Source organism: Rhinolophus sinicus, linkage group LG14 (assembly GCF_036562045.2).
Source record: "Rhinolophus sinicus isolate RSC01 linkage group LG14, ASM3656204v1, whole genome shotgun sequence".
NCBI classification, from domain to species: domain Eukaryota; kingdom Metazoa; phylum Chordata; class Mammalia; order Chiroptera; family Rhinolophidae; genus Rhinolophus; species Rhinolophus sinicus.
This window is the reverse complement of record NC_133763.1, coordinates 1,686,482-1,713,115: the sequence shown is the minus strand read 5'-3', so window position 1 is coordinate 1,713,115 and position 26,634 is coordinate 1,686,482. Positions and strand designations below refer to the sequence as shown.

Below are 26,634 nucleotides of genomic sequence, written 5' to 3'. Positions count from 1 at the left end.
GGCTGCTGGTGTGTGGCCGCCCCAGTGACACGCCGCGGGAGGGCGGACGGGACCAGACGGCTCGGCCCGCGGCTGCTGGACAGCGGTGCTCCCAGGTCATGCCGGCACCGCCAGCTCGCCTGCTATTGTTCCGCTTCACCCCGAGGACACGCCGCTGCAGTCCTGTCCCAGCAGGGCTGGAGTTCGGGTCCCTGATTTCCCAGCACACGCTCTGGGGCGTTTAGCGTGAGCGCATGACTGTGGGATGAGACGCTGCCGAGGTCTCGGACCTGTGCTTCGAGGTCTGTGGGCTGTGTGACCTTGGGCAGGTCAACCTCGTAGCCTGTCTGCGTTTGTGAAATGGAGATCAAGGACCTCCTATGCCAGAGGGTTGTTGTGAAGATGAAGTCAGCTGGTATTTGGAAGGCACTTAGCAAAGGGGTTGGCACACACTCGTGTGAGCGCCGTGCATCGGTCCTGCCGTTGTCATGAAGGGGGTCCGCGTGCTCCGCTCTGAGCGCCACCAGCCAGTCCAACAAAACCTGTCCGGGCCCAGGGCATCCGTGCAGGACGCCGAGAGGGAACGAAAAGAAAGGAGAACAATTAGAGCAACACCCACACTTAATCCGTGGCAGGCACCCTGGGCCACTTTTTTGTCTTTGTGAGAACTTTTTTTAAGGCAATTCCTTTTGGCTCATGAATTGGAAAAACACATTTCACTGTGGGCTGAAAACATTCCGAGGCCAGCCTCTGGGACCGGGCGTGCTGAGGCTGTCTGCATGGGTGGGGAGCCCGCTTTCAGCGCCTCACAGACTGACAGGTGCCCCCCCCACACCCCACAGCGACATGCGCCCTTGGCATTTTGGGTGTCTTCTCTCAGACGTAGGCCCCGAAGAATGGCGAAGGAGAGGAGGTGTTAGGACGGGGATCTAAAGGGGTCTTGGCTTTTAAGGGCTGCTTAGTGACTGGACACCTCTCCTAATTTTACCTGTAATGTGAACACTTTACAGACAACCATCTTCATTTCCACATAACTTTAAGACAACCTAAGGATTACACGTTTGGAAGTATTTAACTTTTCTGTGCTCTTTGCAGTGCTGTCACCACTGCCCTACGCTGAACGTTTCCTTACAGCATCTGTTGTGCTCCCCAGTTTGTGCCGTATGTACCCCAGCTCCTATCAGTTCTGGCCAATGTAGCTCTAGACATAGCTGTGCTTCATCTACTATTGTTAAGAGTTTCATTTTCTGCCCCTTTTTCAAAACTTTCTGTAGTCAGAGATTTATTATGCTAGAAAGTCTCCCTGTCGGCAAAACTAAGAAAGTTAGCACTGGATGTAAAATATAATTAAATAACATTTTGACCTTCAGAGATTTGTAATGAGCCAGCACTGTTCTTCAAAAGCGTGGACCTTTAGGTGGCTCTCTAAGCAGCGCCTGCCTCTTTCCTCGCTGGTCCTCAGCGAGTCTGAGGAGTCCAAACCTGGTCATTCCTTTAAGGTACCCACTGTTACCGTCACCCTGCAGGCTAGCTGCCTCCCCATCACTGTTCCCCTTCACATGCTTACCTGTCTTGGAAGGACTGCTAATCGAGGTTAAAGTTCAAATAAATCATAGGCTATTTGCTGCAAGAGTTGTTGAAAGATTCGCTCAGGAGGAGGTTTGAATTAGCACCTAAAAGTAAAATATCATAGATTTTACTTACTTAACTACATTATTTAAGTGTCTGATATGATTATTAAAAGTAGACATTATGTAGACATTTTGGTAACATCATGATTATCACGAGGGGTGTCACGCGGGGCCTCTGGTCCCGCTCCCCGCATAAGAACGCAGGATATGGTGAGGCCAAAAAGGCACACCCACAGAGCCAGAGGTAGGGGAGTCATACCACTATATTCTCGCTGGCGGCTGGGTTGGAGACACAGGAAGCAGGAGCCACATTGTCCGCAACCCACCATCCTAACAGCAATCTGCGCTTGCCAGCTCAGCCACCATCTTCTCGCTAGCCCCCATTTGCTGCTAGCGTAGCCACAGCAGTTATATTAGTGGCCAATGGCTCACTGGTTACAGCTGACGGCCAACTAGTCACAGCTGATGGCCATCCAATCACAGTTGATGGCCATGTACTACCCCAGTGAGCACCTTTCCACGTGATAGCGAGAACCTGGAAACTGCACTCCGGGCGCTGTCCCCACAATGATAACTCCCTTTACTCCGATTATGCTGGCCTAAATGCATTCGAAGAAGCTGGGGTGGGGGGTGGTATTGGGATTCTTCTGGAGAGGCTGTTTATTCTTTTAATATATAACAGCTTACCAGTATGCAATCATAATTTTTAAAAAGACATTATAAAATTAGTGTAATGGTCAAATTCACCAATATAAATTAGATGGATAGCATATTAATATAGTTTCCCCATGAAAAAGAGAAGGAAATACTACATATTCATTTTAGCAAATCAGTTTTGAAACGTCCTCTTACCAAGCGGAGGTATTGTGTCTGGTTCCTGTGAAAATTGTCAAAGCCACAGTGTGGCTGTAATATGCGCTGTCATCGGGCTCCTTCAGTGCTCTGACGTTTGGTTCCACACCTCCAGACTCTCAGGTGATGCTCAGGTTAAAATAAAATACATCTCTGCAGCGGTAAGAGGAACTTGCCTGTCCACATGTTCGTCGGTTTAGGGGTCAGGATTATTTAAAAAGAAGTGAAAATCAGAACAAGTATTTCCTGACGGTGTGAAACTATCTAAAATTACCACCCACCTTCCCTGCTTTAGTTTTCTCTTTAGCGCTTACTACCGCCTGGCATACACTGTACTTATCTTCTTTATTGTCTGTCTCCCGGCAGTGGAGCCTCCTAAGCGATATTTGTGTTTTGTTCAAGTGTTGTCTCTTAACCTCAGAGCCATGCCCCACCCAGTCCGTGGCCTGTATTTGCTGAAGGGGTGTGGAGTGAATGAACAGCAGTAGTCGCTGTTCCTGAGGGCAGACTGTGAAGGGGTTTCCTGGAAGCTAAACACAGCTGACATGGATGTGCTAAGCAACCATGAAACAAATTTCTTGAAATCAGGAAATGTATAAACATCTCAACAGTCCTTGCTCAACATACACGCTTAAGCCTTGAGAACAAAGTCGTCGTTGCTGCTGCTGCTCTAAACTGAAAGAATTTTCATATCATTGTTCATCATGACAGTGACAAATGTGACATGTCTGTCTTGCCCAAGGAGCGAAGGAGGCCCTTGGTTTTGAGAATTGGGCATAGTTGGATAATCTGGGCAGGTGAGAAGTTCTGACTTCTGGGAGATTCTGCCAGGTGCTGGGAGGGGACTGGGGACCCCAGGGAACGTGGTCTCCAAGGTGGACGTGCCTCAGTATCGCACCCAGCCTGCCCGTGCACAGATGGCAGCAGTTTCACTCAGGCCATGTGATTGTAAAACTTTCCTGTGGAACAGCTGGAATTTTCTGCCAGGGGATGCAGCTCTGGTTTTGATCACGGCAGTTTTTGGTAAGATAATTCACTTCACAGACGGGTACTTGGTAGCTAACTTTGCCAAGACGCCAGGAGGTAAAGCAAGGCAACATTGAGGTGCTGTCACTGCATCTGACTTTTATTAACACCTCCCTCACTGGGTACCCCTACGATGAACTCTTCTTCGTAGGCTCGAAAATATAATCAGTGACATTTCTAAAATGTATGTACTGTGGCCGAGGGATTAGAAAAGTAGTGTAACCTGAAACACGTGTTAAGTGAACTCGGGCCTGCCATGAAGCAGAACAGATCAACGGATCTTAGGGATTTTCTAGCGAAACCAAGGAAGGGGCCTTAGCTAATCGCTCCCTTTGTAGCAATGAGGACAGGGTAAGATTGCACATACTTCTTGTTTTTAAAATTAAGAGTTGATTGTGTGTTAACACTGTTGTATTAACTCCTGCTTTCCCCAGTTCGGAACATGTAGGTATCATTAATAGTATTACTGTTGAGATTATAGTCAGAATATTCAAGAATCTGGAAATTTTTTTTTTTTTAAATGGTGGCCCAAGCTGCTTCCTTCTGCTGCCATGACGTGACCTGAGGGTTTAACAGTGCCAGAGTCCATGGCTGGTAGGAAAACTCGCTTCCTTGTCAGGTTGCATGGACCAGGCCCTGGTTTTTGTTTGTTGATGAGCATTATTTTTCAAGTCACCTGGGGGTAGGGACTTTAATACAATTTCAAGCAAAGGTACCTAACTAATGGGAAAGCATCTAAATACATATATTTTCAGATGCAGCTTTTTCGCGTGGAAGATGAAGGCTGAATTTTGAAAATCTTATCCTTTCTTTCTCTTTCTTTTTTGAGTTCTTATAAATTTCCTGATATATTTCTACTTAAAAACATTTTTTCCCCCCCTAGTACCACTTTCTAAATATGATCCACATTCAGTGTGATTACATGAGTCATAGAACATTATCTGGAAGGAAGCGTAGAAGTGATTGACTCAGCTCACATGTAACAGTGGAAAACCTGGGGCCTAGAGAAGTTAGGACGTGTGGTACCCACAGAGCTGCAGGCCAGTTTTTGTAGCTCTGATGTAGAGACCCTTCCTGTTGGTCCCTTCTCACAATGAAAAGAAAACACCTCCTTTTGTCTGTGTGTGTGCTGTAATGCTTGCCCTAGCTCCTCTTCCCCTTTCTAGTATCTCTTGGCAGAAATTAAAACAAAAATGTGGGCATCACTTTCTTACTAAATGCAAGGCAGCTCACTGTAGATTCCTTCAGCACAAGGTTTTCACTCTGAGTCTGGATACCAAGAATCGCTGTTGTGCCCTAAGATGGCCCAGCCGCGCCCTCAGGAACCACGGAGGTGCTGGGACCCTGCACAGGTCCGTGTGTGGAGACCCCGGAAGGAGAAAGTGCTTCCTTTGCCTTAAGTAATTTACAGTCTAGTGGGCTGTCTGGAAGAGGAACTGCTAGGAGGTAAATATCAACCATCCAATTCCTCCACCCCTGTGGCATGCTACGGTTATTCTGGTTTCATTTGTTTTAGAAAAATATTAATAGTTGTAGCCTAAATGTTAATCTCATAATTTTTAAGATCGTATTCATTAATTTGTATCAAGCTGAATATTACATTTGATACACTAATCAAAAAGCCGTGAGGAAATCCATTAGAGAATATTTCTGTGATACTAAGTAACGATTAGAGACTTCAGGGCCCTCAGAGCATTATGGCCCAAGGGGAAAGAATCTGGGTTCTTACCTTGGCCTTGCCATTTACTAGCTTGTTTCTCTCAGGTGAGTAATTTAACCTTTTTTGAGAAACTCATTTGTTTTTTCTAATAGGCACTATGCATTCTTTTGAAAATTAGCAATGTGCTGAAAATTATCAACGTATCCTGGGGCAACCCAGACGTTGGAGCCTCACTGTGATGGCCATAGCATGCCATACTGACCTCTTTCCTGGTAACACAGCAGTGACCCTGTCCTGCCTGACCCACTCAGGTTTCTGTGTAAGGTTCGGAGGACAATGTATTATTTGGAAGCACTTTGAAAATTGTAAAAAGCAAAACTAAAATTTATCCAGATATACGGAATTATTGACTATCTTTCCTTTCCCAGTCTCCACTCTCCCCAGTTCAAAGGGAAAACCCAGCAGCAAGGGCAACATGAATGCCAGTTCTTCCCAGTGGAATAGAGTTTTCATCCTCAGTGAAAGTGGGCATCATCTCTAGGAGATTTCCCTCCAGCTCCGAGGGCACCCTGCCCACGTCTGCATCACGCGATTTCTCACTGCCCTATGCCATTTCTAGCATACATCACTAGCTACTGATTTTGCCTTTTCTGCACCCCAACACGTAGGACACCCAGAAGACGGTAGTAACTGTTGAGTGAATGGGTCGCCCAACAGGATTCTGAGGTGCGCCAGGGCCTTCTCTTGCCGTGTCAGGGCCCCCACCCCGTCCTTGCCATAACAGTGGGTGCACACGAATCTCCTACTGTGTGCACTGGTCGATTTGCCGGGACCGCCAAGCAGAGTAGCATGTCCTGGATTTGCTGCAGCATCACCCTCCCCGCGTTTGTTGAAGCGGGCACGGCAGAGGGCTTGCACTGCGGCCTCGGCCGTGTCCATGCCAGGCCCCCAGCCTACCCCTGCCCGCGTTCAGCCTGACAACAGCACAGCAGTTAGGGAGGCACGCCTTAGAACCAGAAGGGCCTCTGGGAACTTTCACTGTCACCAACCTCCTCATCCTGTAGCTCACTGTGGACGTTTACTGAAGGCACTGGCACGCAGTTGTTTTGAGGATAAGTGACAAGGCACTGTCACTGGTGCCTCCTCTGTGCCCCAGCTGGGCAGTGGCTCAGGTTACCTCTGAGGGGATTTAGGAAAACAAGCACCGACGTGTCCTCAAGGCTGACTGCTTTGGCAAATTAACTTCGTGTAAATCCCGGAGATTCTTTTATGGGGGTTCCAAACGAGGAGGAGAGGGGTCTTTCTGTCCTACTATTAGTCATAAGCCACCTGTGCTGAGACACCCGACTGAAACATCTGAGCAGTTAATAACAATTGCTGCAGTTTTCCCAGCAGTGTCTCGTATGTGCTGAGCAAGCTACACACGCCCACTGTCGGAGTTTTTAATCCTCACCTGATAGACGAGTAAACTGAAGTTCAGGGGGCTGATTTGGCAAATCTGACACCCTCCAGGGTGGGAGAGAAAGGGGGCTGAAGCATCCTGCCTCCAAAGCCATCGCTGTTTCTGCCGCAGGTGACCTGTGCCAGACTGTGCTTCCGGGGGAAGGGGCCCTGTTTGCAGCTCACGGCCGTGGAGAGGCTGAGGGGCCACGCACGCGGGGGCCGCAGTGCAGACCAGCGGCCCCGCGTCCACCCGCAGGGGCGTCGCGCGGCTTCACGGAAGAAGAGCCACAGCGTACAGGGCTCTGAGCTGCGTGACGTCGTGAAGCCGCTGGAGCCTCAAGGCCGCAGCTGCTGGGTCAGGCAGGCTGGGCACCTGCGACCGAGCCCTGGGCAGCCAGCCACGTCGTCCTTAATCGGAAGTGGTAACGTGATGTGACGAGAGAGGACGGTGGCAGGATGTGCACTGGCCCGAGACGTGAAGCGACTGGCCAGGCCGAGGCAGGCTGATGGGGGCCGGCGGACATGTAGTTCTGGGTTGTCTGCATTCCGGAAACCCAACGGTTGTCCAGCAAGGAATCTGTACAGCGGAGAAGCTGTGGTCTGGTCCGGGGCTTCTTCTGTCTTCTCGCCATCACCCTGCTCTTTGGGGAGTAAAACACCTACACGGGGTGACTTGCACGTGCCCTCCTCGGCCTGCTCGCTGAGCCCGGCCACAGCTCCTGCTGCCCACACTCCAAGGGCACAGAACATTTGCTGTCTTTTCTTCCATGGGAACAGAAGCCCCACTGCGCTTGTGCAGGTTGTGTGCCACACGCTGGTAATTACACAGGACGGAAGCAGCAGCATCCTCCAGGACACTGCTGGTGGCAACTCCAGACCCGTGTTTGTGTCATTTCTTCCCTTTGCCATTCAGCCTAATGGTGTCTGGATAAAAATGGGGCTGCTTTCAGAGTCGTTTCCAGGGGCAGTGCTGCCAGTGGAGGAAATGGGTGTCCTGGCAGCAGTGGGGAATGTCACAGCCAGCCGTTTGCTGCGGACTCACCTGTGCCTGGCTGCTGCTGTGTCTGCAGCTCCTGTCTGAGCACGTTCAGGCAAAGCCGTGCTCGTCCCGTGTGCCGTGTCTCCCTGTGGTGCGACTGACTCCATGCAGATGTCATCTTCATTTTTGTGGGCTTCTCCCCGTCCTGGGGAATCTGAGGGCTGCCTGGGTGCGAGCTGAGCATTCTCTACCGGCTGTTCCTCAGGAGCGCGGCTCGCTGTCAGTCCATCCCCTGCTGACGTGCGGCGCACAAGGCTCTGAGCTGCCTTACGCAAGAGAACAAGCTTACACAACTGACACTGGTTCCAGAGGCAAGCAGGGGACGTGTGGGTTTTGTTCCACACTGAGGAAAGCTTCTCTTCCTGTGACACGACACACACAGCGCTGCTTTCAAAGGGGGTTTCCAGCTATTACAACTACAAAACCCATCTCATTAGCCTCAGTTTCCCTTAATGTAGGAACCTTAAGTCTAATATTGATATTTGACACACATTAGGATTGCACTGCTTTAGAGTCCATTAGTAATTAAGAGTTTTTACAAGACGTGAGTTGTTTTTGACATTGTCAAAGGTCTATCGTAATCCTGCTTATTTCAGTTGCAAGGGCCTTTTGTACAGCACAGAAATCCATTTGAATAACGGGTGACGCGTGCATTTGTTCCTGCTGTCCCAGAATTTCAGCCAATCCCTGTTGGAGGGCACAGGGCGTCAGAGGCCACATTCGAGGGGCGCTGCCCCCGCTCTGGGGAGGAGGTGCCCTCCTACCTCCTGGGGCAGCCCGCTGGGTGGGCACCCCCCCGGGAATGCACTGCCTTCCTTTCCCTGGGTTCAGGGAGGCGAACGCTCACCCTCAGCTCTGTGTCCCCTCTCCAGGCCAGCCCCCACAAACTCTGCCTCATCCTCTGTCCTCTTCATATCTTGACTGGAGGTGGGGGGAAAGGGGTTGGAGAGTCAGGCTAACTGGTATTTCTGGCGAGTCTTGAGGAAAGAGGAGCCACGCCTGTTTGCGGGAACCTCCGTAGAACATGGGTCTGTGAGCCCTGTCTACACGAGGCCCGGGCTGCACCCTAATCCAGTCACAGTGTGTCTGCATGGGGGACTGTGACGAGGAGCTGTGACAACTCCCGGGGATTCCACTGGAGAACCCCGCTGTACAGGGTGGGGGTGAGGGGAATGTATTTGGGGTCTTGTATTCTGAGTTTGGGTTTTAGCATAAACTCTTTGAAAACACTAAATATCTCACTTAGTATTTTGTTACATAAACAAATAAAAGTAAAATTAAAGTTGTAGTTTAATGTATTTTGTAGCTGAGTGCTACTTCGACGTTCTCTGAATGTCGATTTACAGTGAAATTTACAGTGAAGTGAAAAGAAGGTTAGTACGTCTCATTTGCTGTCTTAAAAACTGCGTTGTATGTCGTGCAGTAAATGAGTCCCACCGCGGTGAGAGTCTGATGAAGCAGTGCCAGTGGCATCCGAGTTGCCGGGAGGCACTGCAAAGTCCCTTCTGGCAGGTTCTGTGCCCTGGCCTCACCGGGAACGCGTGCGCCTTCCTGACACCATTTCACTGGCCTCTCCTGTCCTTGCTTTGCATACAGCTCACGAGATGGCTGCCCAGTGCGTGACGAAGGTGGAGCTCAACATCTCCTGTGACAACCTTCTGGACAAAGACGTGGGGTCCAAGTCGGACCCTTTGTGCGTGCTGTTTTTGAGTACGAGCGGGCAACAGTGGTATGAGGTAATGTGAAACACTGAAGGTGAAAAGCGAGCTGAATTGCTCCTTTGACCACGTGAAGGATTTAAAGATGTTAAAATAATTAAACCGCCTCATCTGTTAGTGCAGTTTCTTGGGCAGTTGGTCCTTGATTGTGGAACTTTTTATACATACGCAGGCACTTGCTTAGCTATCGTGCCTGCATTTATTCACATGTAGTACGTAGGATGTTAAAATGCAATCCACCTGTGATCTGAAGAGACTTTTTGTTTTGACGGTGGGTACAGGTTGAGCGCACAGAAAAGATTAAGAATTGCTTGAGTCCCAAATTTTCCAAGACATTTATTATTGACTACTACTTTGAAGTGGTTCAGAAGTTGAAATTCGGCATTTACGACATCGACAACAAAACTATCGAGCTGAGCGACGACGACTTCTTAGGCGAGTGTGAATGCACCCTTGGACAAGTGAGTATAAGTCACGGCCATACTATGGCCGTACAATGTCGTGTCCAAATTTTAAGCAAAGAATCGGGCATTTTGATAAGTGCTCATTAGCTTAAGTTTTAAAGTCGAAAGCCATGTAATCACTTTAAAGACGAGTCACCCATTAGCGCGGTTGGCTGAGCATTACAGAATGGGTGTCACTTTTCATGAGGGCAGGGCCGAGTGTTTCTGGCGCAGCTCACTGCCCATGGAGTTGGGGTGTCTGTGGACATTTCAGTAAGTGACGCCACTGCCGGAGCTGCTGCCTGTGGCTGGTACAGCCTTCGCTACAGGTTTTCTCATTGTAGCCACAAACGCTGGCAGAGCTGCAGCAGCTTCTGTGGCTCCTCCTGGCGTGCGGCCCCCACGCCCAGACCACTTGTGCTCACGGGGTCCTCTCTCCTGCCTCTACCGGAACCCCGCCCTGTATTAGTGTCTTTCCCGCACAGGACAAGTCGGGTCGGGGTGGGGGTGTGTCTGTAGGCTCAGTCTGCTCCTGCTCAGTCTGACTTCTCAGGGAGGTCACGGCCATTTGTATAGAATGGGGAAGGCTTTCGGGGGAGGAGCCCTTTTATTTCAGTACGTGGCATTTATGCTCAGATTTGTCTTTTAAGAGTTCATATTCCAATGTTGTACTGCTTGGAGGTCATGGCATTTCCTCTGTCTCAAAGGCAGTATGGAGTTGATCTGTCTTCTAAAACTTTATGATAAATAGTGTCAAAAGGAACACTGGAGAAGCACATATTTTTGGGGAAAGGTGTGGCCAGAATTAAAATGAATTTGAGAGAAATACCTGATTGGGAGTACCCAGGCCTGCTACATGATTTTAATCAAAATGACACTGTGTGGGGACTGTGTTACAGTTAAGTGTCAGCTGAGAAATCGGGTTCCTTTGGTTGAGTGTCCCGAGGCCAGGGGTGCCGGCTCCATGAGGTGTGTGCACTGGGCACCTGACACTCTTCCCCCACTGGAAGACGGTCCATGCGCACATACTTCCTAAGGGACCCAGTGGGCGGGGGGTGGGGAGGGTGTATGTGCCCGACCTGGGGCCTTGGCAGTGTTTCCAGTGGGTCTTGAATGTGTCTGCGTTTCACAATGGCTCCATCTCTAAGGAGTGCACTTCATGTTTCCATTTCTAGTGACTGTAAGCAAACTTATACTCAACTTGTTTCTGTGTTTTCACGAAACTTTGTATCACTTTCCCATTGTTACAGATTGTTTCCAGCAAGAAGCTGACCCGACCTCTGGTGCTGAGAAATGGCCGACCCGCCGGGAAGGGCAGCATTACGGTAACAAGATGTTTGTCTTTGGCCTCCAAAGATGTACATAATAGGACATGCAGACCCTGTACATGTCACATGTCCTACAGCCGTGCTGTGTCACTTGATCCCACGTGGCCCTCTCCATCTACCCTGCCTTCCCATAACCACAAATGGGAAATGTGTGTGCCGGAAAGAAAGGGACATGCAGGGTGGATCCCGTCCCTTCTTAGAGTTGCCGATCACCCTCAGGGAGCGTAAATTCCAGAATGGCTTCCACTGTACAGGGCCCCAGCCCGGGGCTGCCTCCCACCTCTCACCTGGTTTTCACTGCTGACTGCTGCCCCAGGCAAAGGATTGTATGCCTCACCCTGTTTAAGGTCTCAAGTTACACAATGCCATGCGGTTGTTTCTCTGCTTCCAGAGCGTGAGCAGGGAGTCCTGGCATGGAGTGGTCTTTCTGACTTAGCTCTGACTGAGAAAGGACGGCGGGCTCCCCGAGAGCCATGTTTGAGGGCTGTAGCCATTAGCAGACACATTTCTCTGAGCAGCTGTTTTGCTCTAGTTTAAATTTCCTGAAGCATAAGAATGTTCGGCCTGTTGGGAGGTTGACTTCTGTGGCCCAGAGCACGTCACTGGTTGTTAGCTGGACGCTCTTGGGGCCGTGATAGCCTAGCGTGTGTTTTTAAGGAGAATAAGCCTTTCAGCGAAATTGGATGGAAAATATTGATCTGATATTTCAACTGATAGTGTTCTCTAAGTGTGATTCACTCACGTGTCTCAATGCGTGCTGAGCTGTAGCTGCTGCTGTGAACTCTCCCAGGGCTGTGATTTTTCACTGGAATGAGGACGATCCAGTTTGGTCAACAGCATCTAAAAAGGAAGTTGCATAATGCAGATTTGGCACATTTTGGGAAAATATTTATTTCACATGTATAAAATATATAATGATAAATCTCTTAATTGTACAATGCAGTTGTTAAACACTCTAGAATTCATTTATATTAGTGCAGACTTTATATACTATTAGATAACAGAATAAATCACTTTTTCCTGAGTTTATCAGAATCCCTAAGACGTATTTTCTTTCACTTGCCTTATTTACTCATAGATTTCAGCTGAAGAAATAAAGGATAACCGAGTGGTCTTGTTTGAAATGGAAGCAAGAAAACTGGATAATAAGGTGGGTAGCTGATGCAGAGTTCAGCCAGGATATTCTGTTTTGCCCACTTTCATTCCTGTGTGAGGAAATATAATGCAGTTAATAGGAACTCCACCATCTGATCATCAATTCCAAATCAAATTCTGCTTCCCCGTGTGTGTGTGTGTGTGTGTGTGTGTGTGTGTGAGAGAGAGAGAGAGAGAGAGAGAGAGATTTCCCTTAACCTCTTTCCTCTACGTGTAATCAAAGGATTTCCCTGGCTTAAAAGAGGAGTTAATACAAGCATGAATGTTGTTGTAAAAGACATCTGAGAGAGTGTACTTGTGTTACCTGAAGGAAAGAAGCACGACTTTCATGCTTTATGCATTACAGAATTTCCTTTGTGTTCAAAAGTCAGTGTTTTTAGTGAAGGACGACTACCAGCCCCTAATGACCCAGGTGTAGTGTGCAGCATGGACTGCAGCCATCCCGCGAGTGATTCGGTGCCTAATTCTGTATTCCAATCTGTATCTTCACCACTTGCATGTGCCATACAGTTCAGTTTGCAGACATCTTAGACTGGTACCCATGGACTTTTTAATCTTGGAAAAATTAAAACATATACAAAAATAAAATAGTATTTTAAAAAAATTCTATGTTCCCATCACCCATCTTCAACAACTATAACTCATGACCAATTTTGTTTCATCTCTACCCACCTACTTTCCCTCCTCCCAGATTATTTCATCTGTAAATTTTTTGATGTATCTCTAAAGACTCTTTAAAAATATAATTGGTTAATGTCTCTTAAACCTTTTTCAATCTATAAATTCCCTTTTTCCTTTTACTTCTTTCTTCCCTCTGTCATTCCCTCTCGTTTGTCCTTTTCTTCCTCCCGTCTATCCATCATCCATCATCCATCCATCCAGCCAGCCAGCCAGCCAGCCTTCCTTCCTTCCTTCCTGGCACTTATTCAATAAAGAAACTGACTACTTTGTCCTGTAGAAGTTTCCCGTCAGTGTAGGGTGATTAAATCTCTGTGGTGTCACTTAATACGCTCCTCTCTCCACCTTTATTTCCTGATTTCTGTAAGCTGGTCATTGAATCTGGAGAGATACTCTGGTGGCATTTGGAATTGTTGGTAAGACAGGTTCATAGGTGGTGCCCGTAACTCCATCAGGAGGCTCACACTGTTGAGTTGTGTCTTCTGGGGTGTTAGTCCCCACTGATAGCTACCAGGTACGTTATTTTATTAAGGTTCTGTAAAACAGTGGGGTTCTCACGCTGTCATTTATCAGTGAGAATACTGCTACAGGGAGAAGTATTCTTCTCCACATCGAGTGTTTATTTATTGTGAGATAAAGGTTGTACAGAAAGGCAGGTTAAAATGTTTCATTTTTCCCCCTATATTTACCATTTTTCAGAATAAATCAAGAGGGTTCCCCACTATTCTCTAAATGTGACCCATGAGGCTTTGTGTGTGTTTGTTGTCTTTTATTTTTAGTCCTGCTGTGAACCCTATCGATGAGCTCTTGTTGGTGCTCAAAGTACCCGAACTTGGGCCTGGGAGCCTTGTTAAGTCTGTCCCTGAGACCATCTAGCACAGCGCAGGCTTTCTGGATAGCTAGCTCCCCTGCTGCGGGTGACAGCGCCCAGGCTCATTCTATCTGCTCTCGGCCCCGACTGGAGACGACACAGCCTCACTGCTCATCAGGAAATGGCCCCTGACACCACAGTCCGGGGCTGGGCTGCTGCTCTGTGCTGATTGTCACCCATGTTTCTAGGACTTTTCAGTAGACAGATACCAGGAAGACTTTTTTTTTTAAAGAGAAACTAAATTATAAATTTGTACAACTATTTCCAATTCAGGCATAGAATTCCGAGGCTTTACTTCTGTATTTACCTCTATCTCATGCTGAACATCTTGCTTCCCAAAGTTATTAACATAATTACCTATCTGTCTTCTCTTACGTAATTTCTAATAGTTTCTGAATGAACACATTCATGTGATGATTAAAATATTTTCCCCGAGAACATGGTGAGCTTTCCTTGACGTTCTTTGAGCCTTAGAGTTATATGCCACTCAGGTTACACAGTCTGATTCTGACGTTTTAAAGAAAGAACTCTCCTCTGAATGGTTATGATGTCACATTGACACATAGTTGAATTCTGCTTTCGATATTTAGGAATTGCTTTTTTGGAAAGAATTTGATTTAATTTTGTTTTATAATCATGTGCAAGATTTACATGGTTCTACAGCTAAGTCTATGAAACAAAGTCTATTCAAGAAATTTAGCTTTTTTCCCTGTCCACTCTCAGTTCTTTTCCTCTTTCCTTTCTATAGGTAATACTTTTTTAAATTTACATTTTATCGTTTAATCTTTCAGTTTCCTAAAAAAAAAAATCAAAGGTTTTCTGTGTGTGTGTGTGTGTATGGTTCTGTGTATATATACATTGTGTATATGTCTGTGTATACATGTGTGTGTTTGTCTTCGTCTCTGTGTGTATGTATATGTGTATGTCCATATAGATACGTATGTATGTACATATGAGTATGTATGTATTACGTATTTGCGTTTGTACTGAGATTTCCAGCCCCCACCCGTTGGTTAAGTGGATCATACTATGCACATACTTTCCTCCACCTTTTAACATGTTCTTTTAACATGTTCTGAGTCAGGGACTTTTAATTCTTATTGCTGTTCTACTGACAACTCAATGGACTTTCAAACAAGGTCTGTTTTCGGACTTTCAAAGTGGTAACACTGCTATTCTGTCTTTCTCATAGGTTTATTTCTAAGATGAGATGGGGCATGTTAATGTGTTTTTAGAAAGTCAACTTCTTTATGCGTAATGCTGTTACTATAGAATGGAGCACAGAGAGGTTTATTACGTGAATAGGAGAGGCTTTCTGGAGACAAGGTTCACTTTAGAAAGTTCTGCACAGTCTCGGTTTCTGACGGCACCACGTATGTCTCCTGCTTGGCGTTACACTGTAGTGAGGCGGGAAATGATAGTATCTTAGTTCTTAATTTAGTATGGCGGTTAATTCAGGATTGAAAAATCTTCGGCTCAGGGACACAGCTGCATGTATTACTGTGGAGTTAACGAACAGGTGCCCTTTCATTTTGACAAATAACAAACAATATATTCTAAGGGGTATGGAAGTTTCAAATTGAAGATAAACAGAACTGAGAAAATAAAGTCATCCATAATCTCACTACTCGAGTTTACATCTAGCAGTGATTTGTACATCCTTCCAGAATTTTATCGTGTGTGTGTGTGTGTGTGTGCATGAGTATGTATATGTGTATACATGTGTGTACATGTGCATGTGTACACATGTGCGTGTGCTGAGGATGGTGATGAGGGTAGTTCTGAGCACTGTATAAGAGTGCTGTGGTGAATGACAAAGGAGAAAGATGTACTTTGTTGTGCCCTGAAGTAATTCTCTTGTGCCTCCCACATGTGTACCACTGTCCCTTGTGTATGTAAAGAAATGTGTGGAATACACATAGAAGGATAAGGTATGCAGTCAAGACTCAGCTCCATCAGTCACTGGAGATGTGATCTTGCAAATCGTGTGACCCCTCTGAATCCATCTGATGGCCATGAACTGCCCTGTCCCTTAGTCAGCATGACGAATGCTTGGAAAATAGTTTACAGCCAACTGCCCAGTGTGATATGAACACGGTCAACAATGAGAACAAGCCCCCAGCAGATAGTTTTTTTTACAGTTGTAATATTTATAAATCTCTCTCAAAATGACTCATGTCAAGAAGAAAATGAAACCCAAATTGCAGAACTTCTAGCAACCAAACCGCTGTTACTAGTGATGGGTCATATTGATCCTGCCTTTTGAGAAGTGAATGTGTGATACACAGGCTTATGAGCAGTTGTCAGAAATGCCTTCCCGGTCCTGGCGGACGTCAGCAACTTTTCACATGGTGAGGAGGGAGGTGTGTTGTATCCTACGGTGCTGTACTCTGGAGGACAGACTTCCGGTGATGTTACTATGTAACATGCATCAAGTGTGGTTTCATGTTGTGTTTTTTTTAAAATACAGGATCTCTTTGGAAAGTCAGATCCATACCTGGAATTTCACAAGCAGACATCTGATGGGAATTGGCTCATGGTCCATCGGACAGAGGTGGGCAGCTGAATTTGCAAATGGGGTTGACGTTGTCTTTGGAATTGTAGTAATCTGAATTTTTAAAAAATTATGTTTTTATAAAAATATCAATCTGAGTTCAGGCATATAGCCAGAGACACAAGGTCAGCATGCGTATTTTGCTTCCTTCAATGAGGTACTGCCAGCCTTCATTCTTAGTCAAGTTTTCATTTTGAGAAACTGAAAACGCTATACAGAACACCAAGAAGTGTGCCCTGCACACTTGTACGTTTTGCCTGCACACACGTGTGTTCTTGGTCACACACATGCGCACGCACACTTACTTCTCTGTGCAAAGCCGTCCTAACGTGAGCTGCAGATGCCAGGACGCTTCACCTTTAAACAGCACAGCAGGTGTTTCTCTCTGCACAGCCACCCCTGCAAGGAGCACTGAGTCAGTAACATTACCCCATGGATGTCTCATCGTCAGCATCCCGAGTCCCCATGTTTTACATGACCCGGATCAATCCAGGTTCACACTGCATTTCTACTATGGTCCCCACATAAGCATCTTCTCCTGCCTCCCCTCCACCTTCCTGCACGGACTCTCCTGAACAACCAACACCAGTGTGTCCAGCATCCTGGACTCTGTCTCCTCACGATTCGACCCCGACCAGATGTTGTCACGAAGGACACTGTGCGTACCCACGGTGTGAGGCTGCCAGGACTGATTACGCTCGGCCACATGGTTACGCTGCTGACCGCCAGACCTACCGAGAGAATGTCCGTTCTCCCCTTTGCGGTTAATAAGTGCTCCGTGGTGCTGCTTCGAGGCTGTGTGCATAACCTGTTCTCCAGCATTTCACCCAGTGCTGGTAGCATCTGTTGGTGATCCATAGCAGAATCCGTGATTATACTGGGGGGTGTAAGATAGTGATTTTTTCCCTACATCTTTCATCCCTTTACATGTATTAGCAGATACACCCCTTTCTCTTTATTTTCAGTATCATTGTAGATGCATGGATTGTTATAACACAGTGTGTTCATTATGTTAGATTTCATTACTGTCGTTATTTACGGCAAAGCAGAACCTCATCTGGCCTTGACCTCACCCTGCCCCGGGTCTGGAAGGAGCCATCTTGGAAGCAGCCCCATCCTCAGAGGGGGCCGTATTCAGACACCAGACCTGAGTGCCAGGCGTCCTCGTCTGCTGGGATGTCGCTGCATTTAGGCCTTTTCAATGGACACAGCTGGGAAACACGTCTCTTTGCTTGTATCTGCTTATTATGTGTGTATATGTACTTAAACATTTTAAATGATGAATCTGGACTATCTTTTCTATTTAGATGTAGCCCGGCATGGTTCTGTCTCAGCCTTTCTTCCTCCACATTTGAACCTTCTGGGTCCTGAACAGAAGGTCCAGCACAGTCCATAATATGTGCTTCCCAGGGTCCTGTAATGGGTGTGTGTTTCCCAAACAGTCTTCACTTTCCTCAGAATGTGGACAACCTGTCAGAGTTCTCATATCACAGTTGTATGATACTGTCCAGCTATTTTTTCAGGGAAGATGTTGACTGGTCGCAGAGGTGAAGGATGGTTGGCGAGTGTTTAGCAAGAATCTAGGAAAGGCAGGAACCAAATGTGAATGAACTGAATGTTTTTCTAACTCTGAATCTCTGAATCTCCATTTTTATAGGTTATTAAAAACAACTTGAATCCTGTTTGGAGGCCTTTTAAAATCTCACTTAACTCACTGTGCTATGGAGATATGGACAAAACTATTAAGGTAACTTGAAATTATACATATACACATACTCGCCTCTTTTGTCAAATTAATTGATTACTATTTAAAGAAAGTAAATGATACAACAGAGACTGTATGATTCACGTTTAGGAATACTAACAGAAGTGTCTCCGGTAGGCAAATAGTTTGAAGGGTTGACATGTTTGACTAATTTTGACCTATTGATGAATCAAACATTGTGATTTTTATTTTACTCTTCATTTTTTAAAATCAAATGTCCAATTTAAATCTTTTTTCCTTTTAACAAGTTCCCTTTTCTCTACGAATAGGAACCTTTAACTACCTTCTTTGCCTTTGTGTGTCCCTTGCAGATAAAAACAGATGTTACTTTAATTAAGAACCCAGAGCTTCTTTTTTTTTGCAATGAATATGGTAATGACACGGGACAGGTATAGGATTTAGAGTCAGACCATATGCCAAGTCTTGATTTAGCCCTTTCAGCAGCTAAGGGACCTTGGGCGGGTTATCTACTTCTTTCCTTACCTGTGTGGATTAGAGAAAATAAGGTCTGCACTGTAAAAAAAACTAAAGGTTACATGAATGAAAGAGAAAGTTTTATAAACTGTTGAACACAATGCAGATGCTGTTATTATAGAAAACTGCTTCATTTCTTAGATCCATAGAAATTTGTCCTTTAAACATCAATATAAGTATGATTTGTGTGATATTTCCAACAGCAGTGAAAATCTAGGTACTGTGAGGAGGGAAGACACTTTCTTCCACCCTCAAGGTTCTTTCCGCTGCTCCAATGATCAACTAGACACGATACGAATTAGCAAGAGAAAGTGACCAAATTTAATTTCATACATATGTATGGGAACCCCTCAACACAGGAGGTTCAGAGACAGAAAGGGCAGTTGAGGTCTAGCAGACATTCCGAGCTGGGGATGAGACCAGGCCGCTGGGCCTGCAGGCATTGCAGGGAGAGTTCCTGCTCAGTAATTATCAGTTTGCCCTGCCCTACAGGCAGGTAAAAGCCATTTCTGGTGATAACTCCCTGGATCAGGCTCCGAATTTAAATTCTTCTAGATAGTTAAGGGGGAACAAAAGTTTCTCTTGAGCCTGCAGTGTCTCGGATGCCTTTAGCTCAAAGTAATCCACATACCACAGAGGCACATACAGCACCAGATAATAATAGAAAAGTAGCTGTAAAGCTTGCCTTTGGGAGCACTTGAGATCTTGCTCCCTGGCATGTCATCATTTTGGCTCAAATAATCTCTTATAAAAATTCAAAAAAAAAATACTTTTTATTATACTAAATCTAGAGCTTTTGCTTTTCACATTAAAAATAGTAAGTTGAAGCTTCATTAGATCTGAGAAGCAACAAAAGCTGGGAAAAATAAGCCTGAATCAAAACTATTTGACTGTTTGTAATATGTTAACAATGAAACATGTTTTTTAAACTTTTTTTGCATACAGTGGCTTGCGTACAGAGCTATTTTATTAGAGTAAGTAAACTGATTTTCTGAGTTTCCTCTGATGAATGTCTTCCATCCTTAAAGTTTCTCAGTTTGTTTTAATGACATGCGACTTGGTTTGCCACATCGTCACTCTTTATTTCTTTGCAGTATCAGAAAGTCACACATTGTGATTTTGTCAGTGTTTGGAAACTGCTTGCAGGTTGAAGTAGAGTTAGGGAGCAGAGGAGAGAGTTAAGAGTCCCAGTAACCTCCTTGCTGCGGTGTGAGTGTGCCAGTGTCATCCGTCTAGCATGTATTATTATTTTCATAAGGTCAAGTGAGTAGGAGAGAGAATCACGCATGCCACCATGTGGGAATGCCTTAGTGAGTAAGTGTGGTTTGGTGTGTGCATTCCTTACATATGTACATATGCACAGATGTACATATGCATAGATTTCAATTTCACAAGCACCACTGATACTGTTGTGTAGAACAGACGACAGTACGAGTGTTTGAATTCTCGAGGAGAGAAAGGAAATGACGAATCATTCCATCATCTTCCGTCCACATGTGCCAGCATTATAAATGCCACATATTTCTGTAGCACCAAACATTGGCCTAAACTTTCCTACATATTAATTACAGTGAATTATCAGAAATTACAGTCAAGAAACATTTTTACATTCCCTGAAGTTTCAGGCAGACTAAACATATGACTAGTGATAGCACTTCATAAGCTTAGTTTAAATACAATCTTGGCATTATCAAAGCTTGGGCTTGTTGTAGGTATAGATTGTGGTTTCCTGAATGCAAGTCTACAATGTAAAGTTCTGTTGTCCATAATTTTAAAAACCTATTAAAAATTAAATTATTAAAATACTAAGATTGTTTTTGACTTTCTCTTAATTTTAGTTCATCTAGGAAAAAATATCATTGAGATCATTAATTTTCTTTCCCCTGACAAACCAAAGAGTTGGAAAAAGAGCTTTGGGTTTAAAAATGAATCATCAAACATGCTTGTAGAGCACACGACTCAAGCTGTCAGAACTGGTCAATGACCGAAGTGCTTGCAGCAAATAAAACCTCTGTAACAGTTGCTCAAAATTGCAATTCTAGACCTTGTTTGTTTTTATGAACTCACTGATGTTTAGTCTTCCTGAATAAAAATTGAAATAGAGTAAGGGATGAAAGATTTCCTGTGGTGATAAGCACCCATCTCACTTTTCAGAGAACTGAGAAGAAAACATCATCTTGCAGGGGAGCACAGATAAATCCTGAAATTTGTGGTGACGTTTATGAGGTTTATTAATTTCAGTTGGAGATTTATATAACTTGGTAAAGGCTAATGGCAGGATGGAGGGCTGGCGCAGGATAAATGCTCCTGAGTCACAGGCTGGCATTCTCAATCACATGCTCTAGGAGTCACATGTCCTTAGTAAAGCGCTCATTAAAGTGGTTACCACACGACATGTCGTCTTCCCAGACCCCTGAGTTCCTCTGCCTCCCAGGCCTAACTAGGTCAGGTGTGCAGACATGAAACGACACTTTGGAACCCTAAAGCCCCATGCAAACGTTGATTACACAGTGGGCACCATGAACACCTCTGCTTGCTCGCAGTTCATGCCACCTTGATTTTTTCGTTGCGATGAACAGTCAGGTACTTTGTGAGTATTTGCTCTCCAGCTACATCTGTCCACCTGGCACCAAACTGCATGCAAACCCTACTCTCGGCTCTGTTCCATCTGCTTTAAGAAAGAGGCAGCATTAATGAGAGCCACAGGGAAGGCCAGACTTCACCTGTCTCGTGTGGACGGAGTAACTCTGACCCAGCACAGATGCCTCCTCAGTGGGTTCTCTCTTCCTGGCATTTCCTTGTTCACTGCAGGGCTCAGAGCTGCAGATCTGCCCTCGTCCTGTGCGATGAGCCTTTCCAGATGCAGGAATGGAATACAGTTTCCATAATGCTAACTCATCTGGAATTGAATTGTGCAAGTTTTAGCTGCCCAGGAAACTGACTTCCTTTCTTCCTCCAGATAATGGCTTTGGGCCCCCGAGCAGGGGTAACAAGGTAAAGAAGTGGGTGAGAAAGAGGTGTCATTCCATTTCGATTCCATCAACCTTTGCAATGGGCTTGATAGAGGAATTGGAAACTGTTTAAGGTGGAATTGAACAGTATTTGTTTTTCCTCTGCCTGTGATCTGCCCTAGAACCCATCCCAAGGATAGCTGGAGTTTCAGAGGCTTTCAGCATTGATTTCCTGGGAAGCAGTTCCTGCTTCTCCAAGTAGGACTGCATAGTAAAGGTTTTTCACTTATTCTAACTAGAAGGGCACTTCTTGGTAAGTCCTTTTACACACAAGTATGTTGATTTTTATATCTTTCTGTTACATTGATTCTAGGTAGAGTGCTATGATTATGACAGTGATGGATCACATGATCTCATTGGAACATTTCAGACCACCATGACCAAACTGAAAGAAGCCTCCAGGAACTCACCGGTGAGCCGCCTCTGTGTGGTCTGAATGGACCTGACACTGACCATGTCGCCGTTCCTTACGTTTTCCCCTTGGTATCGCAGACAGTTGAGCCTGTTCTCACTCTGTGCCACAGAATGCTCGGGAACTGGTCTAGTACTCACATGACCCAGAATTCATCCTGGGGTGTGAGTTTGCATTAATATTTACTGGTCTGGTTGTCTTGGCTTTAGACAACAAAGGTGGTTTGACTGAAAATCCTGTGTTTTAAAGTGTTTGGCATTTCACTGGCCACAATACTAAATGTCCACAGCACTGGCCAGATACCTGGGTGTGAACTGTGCACATGGCTGCAGCCTGCCTCTCCTTACCCACGCATGTGTCCTTATCCACGGGACGGCTGAAACGCATGGCTGTGCTACTTCAGATTAGGGCGTAGTAGGCTGCCATCTGAGGGCATTAACTTTGGAAGGATCATTTGTCTGCCTTCACTACATTCAGTTCATTACTTAGCATCCCGACATATTTCTAACAGTGCCTCTGAGACGGTTCTGTCTGAGCCAACGTGGCTAAAAACCGTTCCAGAGTGTTTTGTAAGTAAAACTTTAAATTGCTTCCATGGTATTAATATTTACCTTTCTAGTTTGAGGTAAGTTGTTAATTCCCTTCATAGCTGTCTTAGAATGAGTGTTTATTAGCTGCTCAGAGACCTGGATAATGCTCATGTATATACAGCATTTCTTTAGAAAATACAGCCATGGAGTTTCAGAGGTAAGAAGGTCAGGTGAGAAGGTCTGTTTCGCCTCGTCATGTAGGGGAGGTGACCTGAAAGAAGATGCTGATGGTTTCAGATCAAAACTGAAAACCTAAATTAATAAACTTATGAGCCATTTGCTTTAACTAATTGGGAGAAAGGAGTTTTAAACCAACAAAGGGACTAGAATTTTCAGTGGGTCATATGGAGATGTCCAGTCTGCCCTGCTCTGTGGTCACAAAGCCCAGGTACAAGAAGCAGCCTGGACAGAGATGCTGGTGGGACGCGAGGGTTTTCAAATCCCACCTGTGGTTTAAATGCTGAGGCTGAATTGGTTTGGAGTTAACAGTCTTTGGCTTAAAACAACAGCAAATTTTGGCTATGAATATTCCATTTCAAGATTGTTTTTTTAAGGCAGAACTAATGGAAAATGGTGAAGACGTGAACACTTAAACTAAAGCAGGCCACAGAAAGGAACTAAATGTGTGGAGTGGTCTGGATTGTTGTTTCACTGGCTTCAGTCTGTTATTTTCCAGAATGAGTAAATGGCCTTCTTTTAGAAGACACTGAACTCACGACTAACTATAATACTCTATGGGTCATGCAAAGTTTCCTAAATCCGGCTCAGCTGTGCCAGGAAGGCTTCTCCTGTTGCTGCGGTGCCCAGGCCTGCCCGGCCCTGTTCTTCAGAAGCAGGGCTGGGCCCCGGCATCTCTGCGCTGGGTGCCTAGCTGGACTCCTGCCCTGGAGCGCTCTGCGACAGTGCGGACATGAGGGGTAACGCAGCTGCGGCCAGTGAGAATTTGGGGGCAGGGGGTTGCATTTCTGCTCCCCACACAGTCACTCATTAGTGTTTGTGATGACGGCTGAGACCAGCAGCATCCTGGGCCATCAGGACTGTAACTTCATTTTGTTGTGTTGCATTGGATCCCATGTGCTTTTTAATGTTGGATTCTGAGAAAGTTCTCATGACTCTGTCTAGGGTACATAGTTGCTTTCTGTTCACCAGAAGAGGCGACTCCTCCATAGTCACTGAGGTTCCATTATATTCTAATGATTAGGTAAGACAGTGAGAATTTGAAGGTATCACGTGGGGTCATTACACCCTAGCTATGAAAAAAAAGTGAAACAATTGAGGATAAAACAGAGCATGCCACTAAGTTTTCATGGCTGAAGAAGTTTCAGGAGTGGGTGGAGAGTGAAGGCCAGAACCGTGGTTGGTGTTACAGACAGGACGGCTTGAGCCGAGCCTCACCGGTCGGCCACAGGTGGACAGGAAGTGGGAAGGAAGAGCAGTCTGTCTGGGCAGGAGCAACACTGAGGAGAAGGTGTGAGACACTGGGTCTGTTTCCCAGTGGAAAGGGCTTCACATACTTCTGTTTTCTGATGGTAGGTTTTTTCCTTCTTTTCTAAGCAGCATATTTTTGTTCTTTGTAAAGGTAACAACCGGACGTAATATTTTATTTCTTTTATTGTAAAGAAGAAAGATTATTACTTGGAGCATTTTCAAGGAAATTTATACTCAGGAACTATTTTAAAAGATATAAAATTTAGAAGTGCCTTTTGGAAATTTCAGTGATAAATATTTCACATACTTAATGTGTTATGTCATTGTTTCAAAGTTGTAACAGATCTATATTAGTGGGTGGTTTGATTCTAAGAGAAAATTCATTCATTTAAATTCACATAGGCATTTTTAATATCGGTAGTGAGAATTAAAATTTGGCTTTTCTTCCTACAGATTGAATTTGAATGCATAAATGAAAAAAAGAGACAAAAGAAGAAAAGCTACAAGAATTCAGGTGTCATCAGTGTGAAACACTGTGAGGTTAGTTGATCTCGACCACTTTTAGTAATGAGATCACACTTCCAGTTCTATCAATGTTTTATATCAAATAAACACTTGACTTTTGGGAAGTTGAAAATTATATGAGCCTCTGGGCATTTTAGGGAAAAGAAGAGAGTAGGAAACAGTAAAGAAATCTTTCAGGTAACTTCTAAGTTTGACAATGTTTTAGCGAAGGACAAAGAATGTTAAAGTTTTCCATTATCGTAGGAAATGGGAAGCACTGAGGTATTTTCCCAGTGCGTTCGTGGAAATGATGTTATGAGAGTGGAAGGGAAAGTCCAAGAGGTTTCTTACAACTAAGAAGCGGGTTTTTAAAGCATCTTGATCATTATGCTTATCAAAGCTCTCCACGTATTAGACTCATTGTTAGTTTCTTAAAACTTAAAGTGGGTGTATTTCCTCTTTGGCTCTTAGTATTCAAATCTGAACACTGCCGTGATTATCGTGAGGTAAAATCTTCCAGATTCGTGACATGTAGGGCGGGGCCTTCCACACGTGCAGGGGAGATTTCCGTGTATCATGTTCTGTTCCATTTATAAACTATAAAGTGTTTGCTGCAGAGCTCTCCGTCCGCCTTATACGCAGGACGGTCTGATTTTGACCGCTGCTGTCTGTCTTTAGATCACAGTGGAATGCACGTTCCTGGACTATATCATGGGAGGATGTCAGCTGAATTTTACTGTAAGTAACTCACTGACTTTTTCAAAGCAGGCTGTAACATGTTGCTTTTTTCTTCCATTTTCAGTGTTTTTCCTTTTCCTGCAAAACTGACTTTGTGATGAAATTTACATACTCTGTTTAGTATGGTCTCCTTACACACAGGGTCCAGGTACATCATGAAGCCTTCAGCTTTGCTGATAAGATCTGTTCCTTCCGACAGAAAGCGGATATGTACAAACCAGTGGTTGTCGTGCAGCAATTTAAATAATAAAAAGCGCCAAACAGACGTACAGAAATAAGCCGTATGTCTAAAGTCATGGGTATACTGATTCATGATTTAAGGCATCTAGGAAATAGGATGCTGAGGCTTCAATTGTTTGAGTGTGGAAATACCTGCAGTGTCAGGCATTTGCTAGGAAGCAGAGCCGAGCGCGGGGGGACATCTGTGACTCAGCTGACATCTGGATGTCAGCACAGGCATCCCGCCTTCACCAGTGGGGGTGTCGTTGTCCTTGCAGGTGGGGGTGGACTTCACTGGCTCCAATGGAGACCCCCGGTCTCCTGACTCCCTTCATTACATCAGCCCCAACGGCGTGAATGAGTACCTGACCGCCATCTGGTCTGTGGGACTGGTCGTTCAGGATTATGATGCGTGAGTATGGCTTCTCCTCCTGCCCCGAAAGGGCAGTTTCTGTCTCACCTGCTCGTCCTCGGGTAGAATTGGTGGGGATAGGCTGCTGCGGGGTAGCCTTCTCCCTGAAATTTCTCGTCTTACCTTGTCTGTTTTCCTCTCTGTGGCAGTCGTGGTGTTTACCTTTGACCTCTGATCATGGTCTGTGGTCACCCACAGTGTATGACCTACAAGGTGCTCGTGTGTCTTTGATCTAGTTTCCTTGGGGTTTACTCATTAGGGAAAAGTTATCTGTGAGACTGAAGTCCAGACAACACTTTCTGTAAACACTCGTAGACTCTATTCCTTAACACGTCTATTTCCTTGGCAGTCATTGTCAAATTATTTTCTTCATGGTGACTTTGAGCAACTGTCAAAGGATAACTTGACCTAATTACTATAAAATATTTTCAATCAATTCTCAATGGATAGATTTTGAATAGATTTAAATAGGTCCTTTTGAAGATTTACAAAACAATAGAAAATATATCCGCATTCCTAAGTTTTTGTTCTGGATATGTTAGGGCACAATCTAAAATTTTACTTGTTTTTACCTATTATTTTATGATAAAAGCCCTTGATGGAGCTTTTCATTAATTTGTTATGCCATTTAAAGAGGTGAAATTTTCAGGCAAATGCAATAAAATCTAAAGCAAAGTGGCAATTCCAATATCAGCATAATAAAA

At 45.1% G+C, this 26,634-nt stretch overlaps 2 protein-coding genes and 1 long non-coding RNA gene across 4 annotated transcripts in view; 1 reads left to right on the top strand and 2 right to left on the bottom strand.

The window, feature by feature from the left end:
- CPNE3 (copine 3) overlaps positions 1-26,634 on the top strand; it is a 38,965-nt gene that overhangs the window by 448 nt on the left and 11,883 nt on the right. The window contains exons 2-11 of the mRNA XM_074319048.1: positions 9,227-9,366; positions 9,630-9,809; positions 11,042-11,116; positions 12,198-12,269; positions 16,294-16,377; positions 18,035-18,124; positions 21,941-22,039; positions 24,511-24,597; positions 25,240-25,299; positions 25,797-25,930. Of these exons, the coding sequence (XP_074175149.1) occupies positions 9,235-9,366; positions 9,630-9,809; positions 11,042-11,116; positions 12,198-12,269; positions 16,294-16,377; positions 18,035-18,124; positions 21,941-22,039; positions 24,511-24,597; positions 25,240-25,299; positions 25,797-25,930 (1,013 nt within the window). The 5' untranslated portion in view covers positions 9,227-9,234. The remainder of the gene's footprint in view (positions 1-9,226; positions 9,367-9,629; positions 9,810-11,041; positions 11,117-12,197; positions 12,270-16,293; positions 16,378-18,034; positions 18,125-21,940; positions 22,040-24,510; positions 24,598-25,239; positions 25,300-25,796; positions 25,931-26,634) is intronic.
- On the bottom strand, positions 244-11,961 carry LOC141568632 (uncharacterized). Its single transcript, XR_012491814.1, has 4 exons — positions 11,862-11,961; positions 2,463-2,638; positions 1,547-1,652; positions 244-521 (listed from the first exon to the last, which is right to left on the bottom strand). It is a non-coding gene; the product is annotated as an uncharacterized LOC141568632 (long non-coding RNA).
- The window catches only part of CNGB3 (cyclic nucleotide gated channel subunit beta 3), a 137,811-nt gene continuing 123,365 nt past the window's right edge, over positions 12,189-26,634 (bottom strand). For both annotated transcript variants that reach the window (XR_012491810.1, XR_012491811.1), the window contains exons 22-23: positions 16,683-16,776; positions 12,189-12,324 (exon numbers count right to left, since the gene is read on the bottom strand). The gene's annotated coding sequence lies outside the window, so the exon portion shown is untranslated. The remainder of the gene's footprint in view (positions 12,325-16,682; positions 16,777-26,634) is intronic.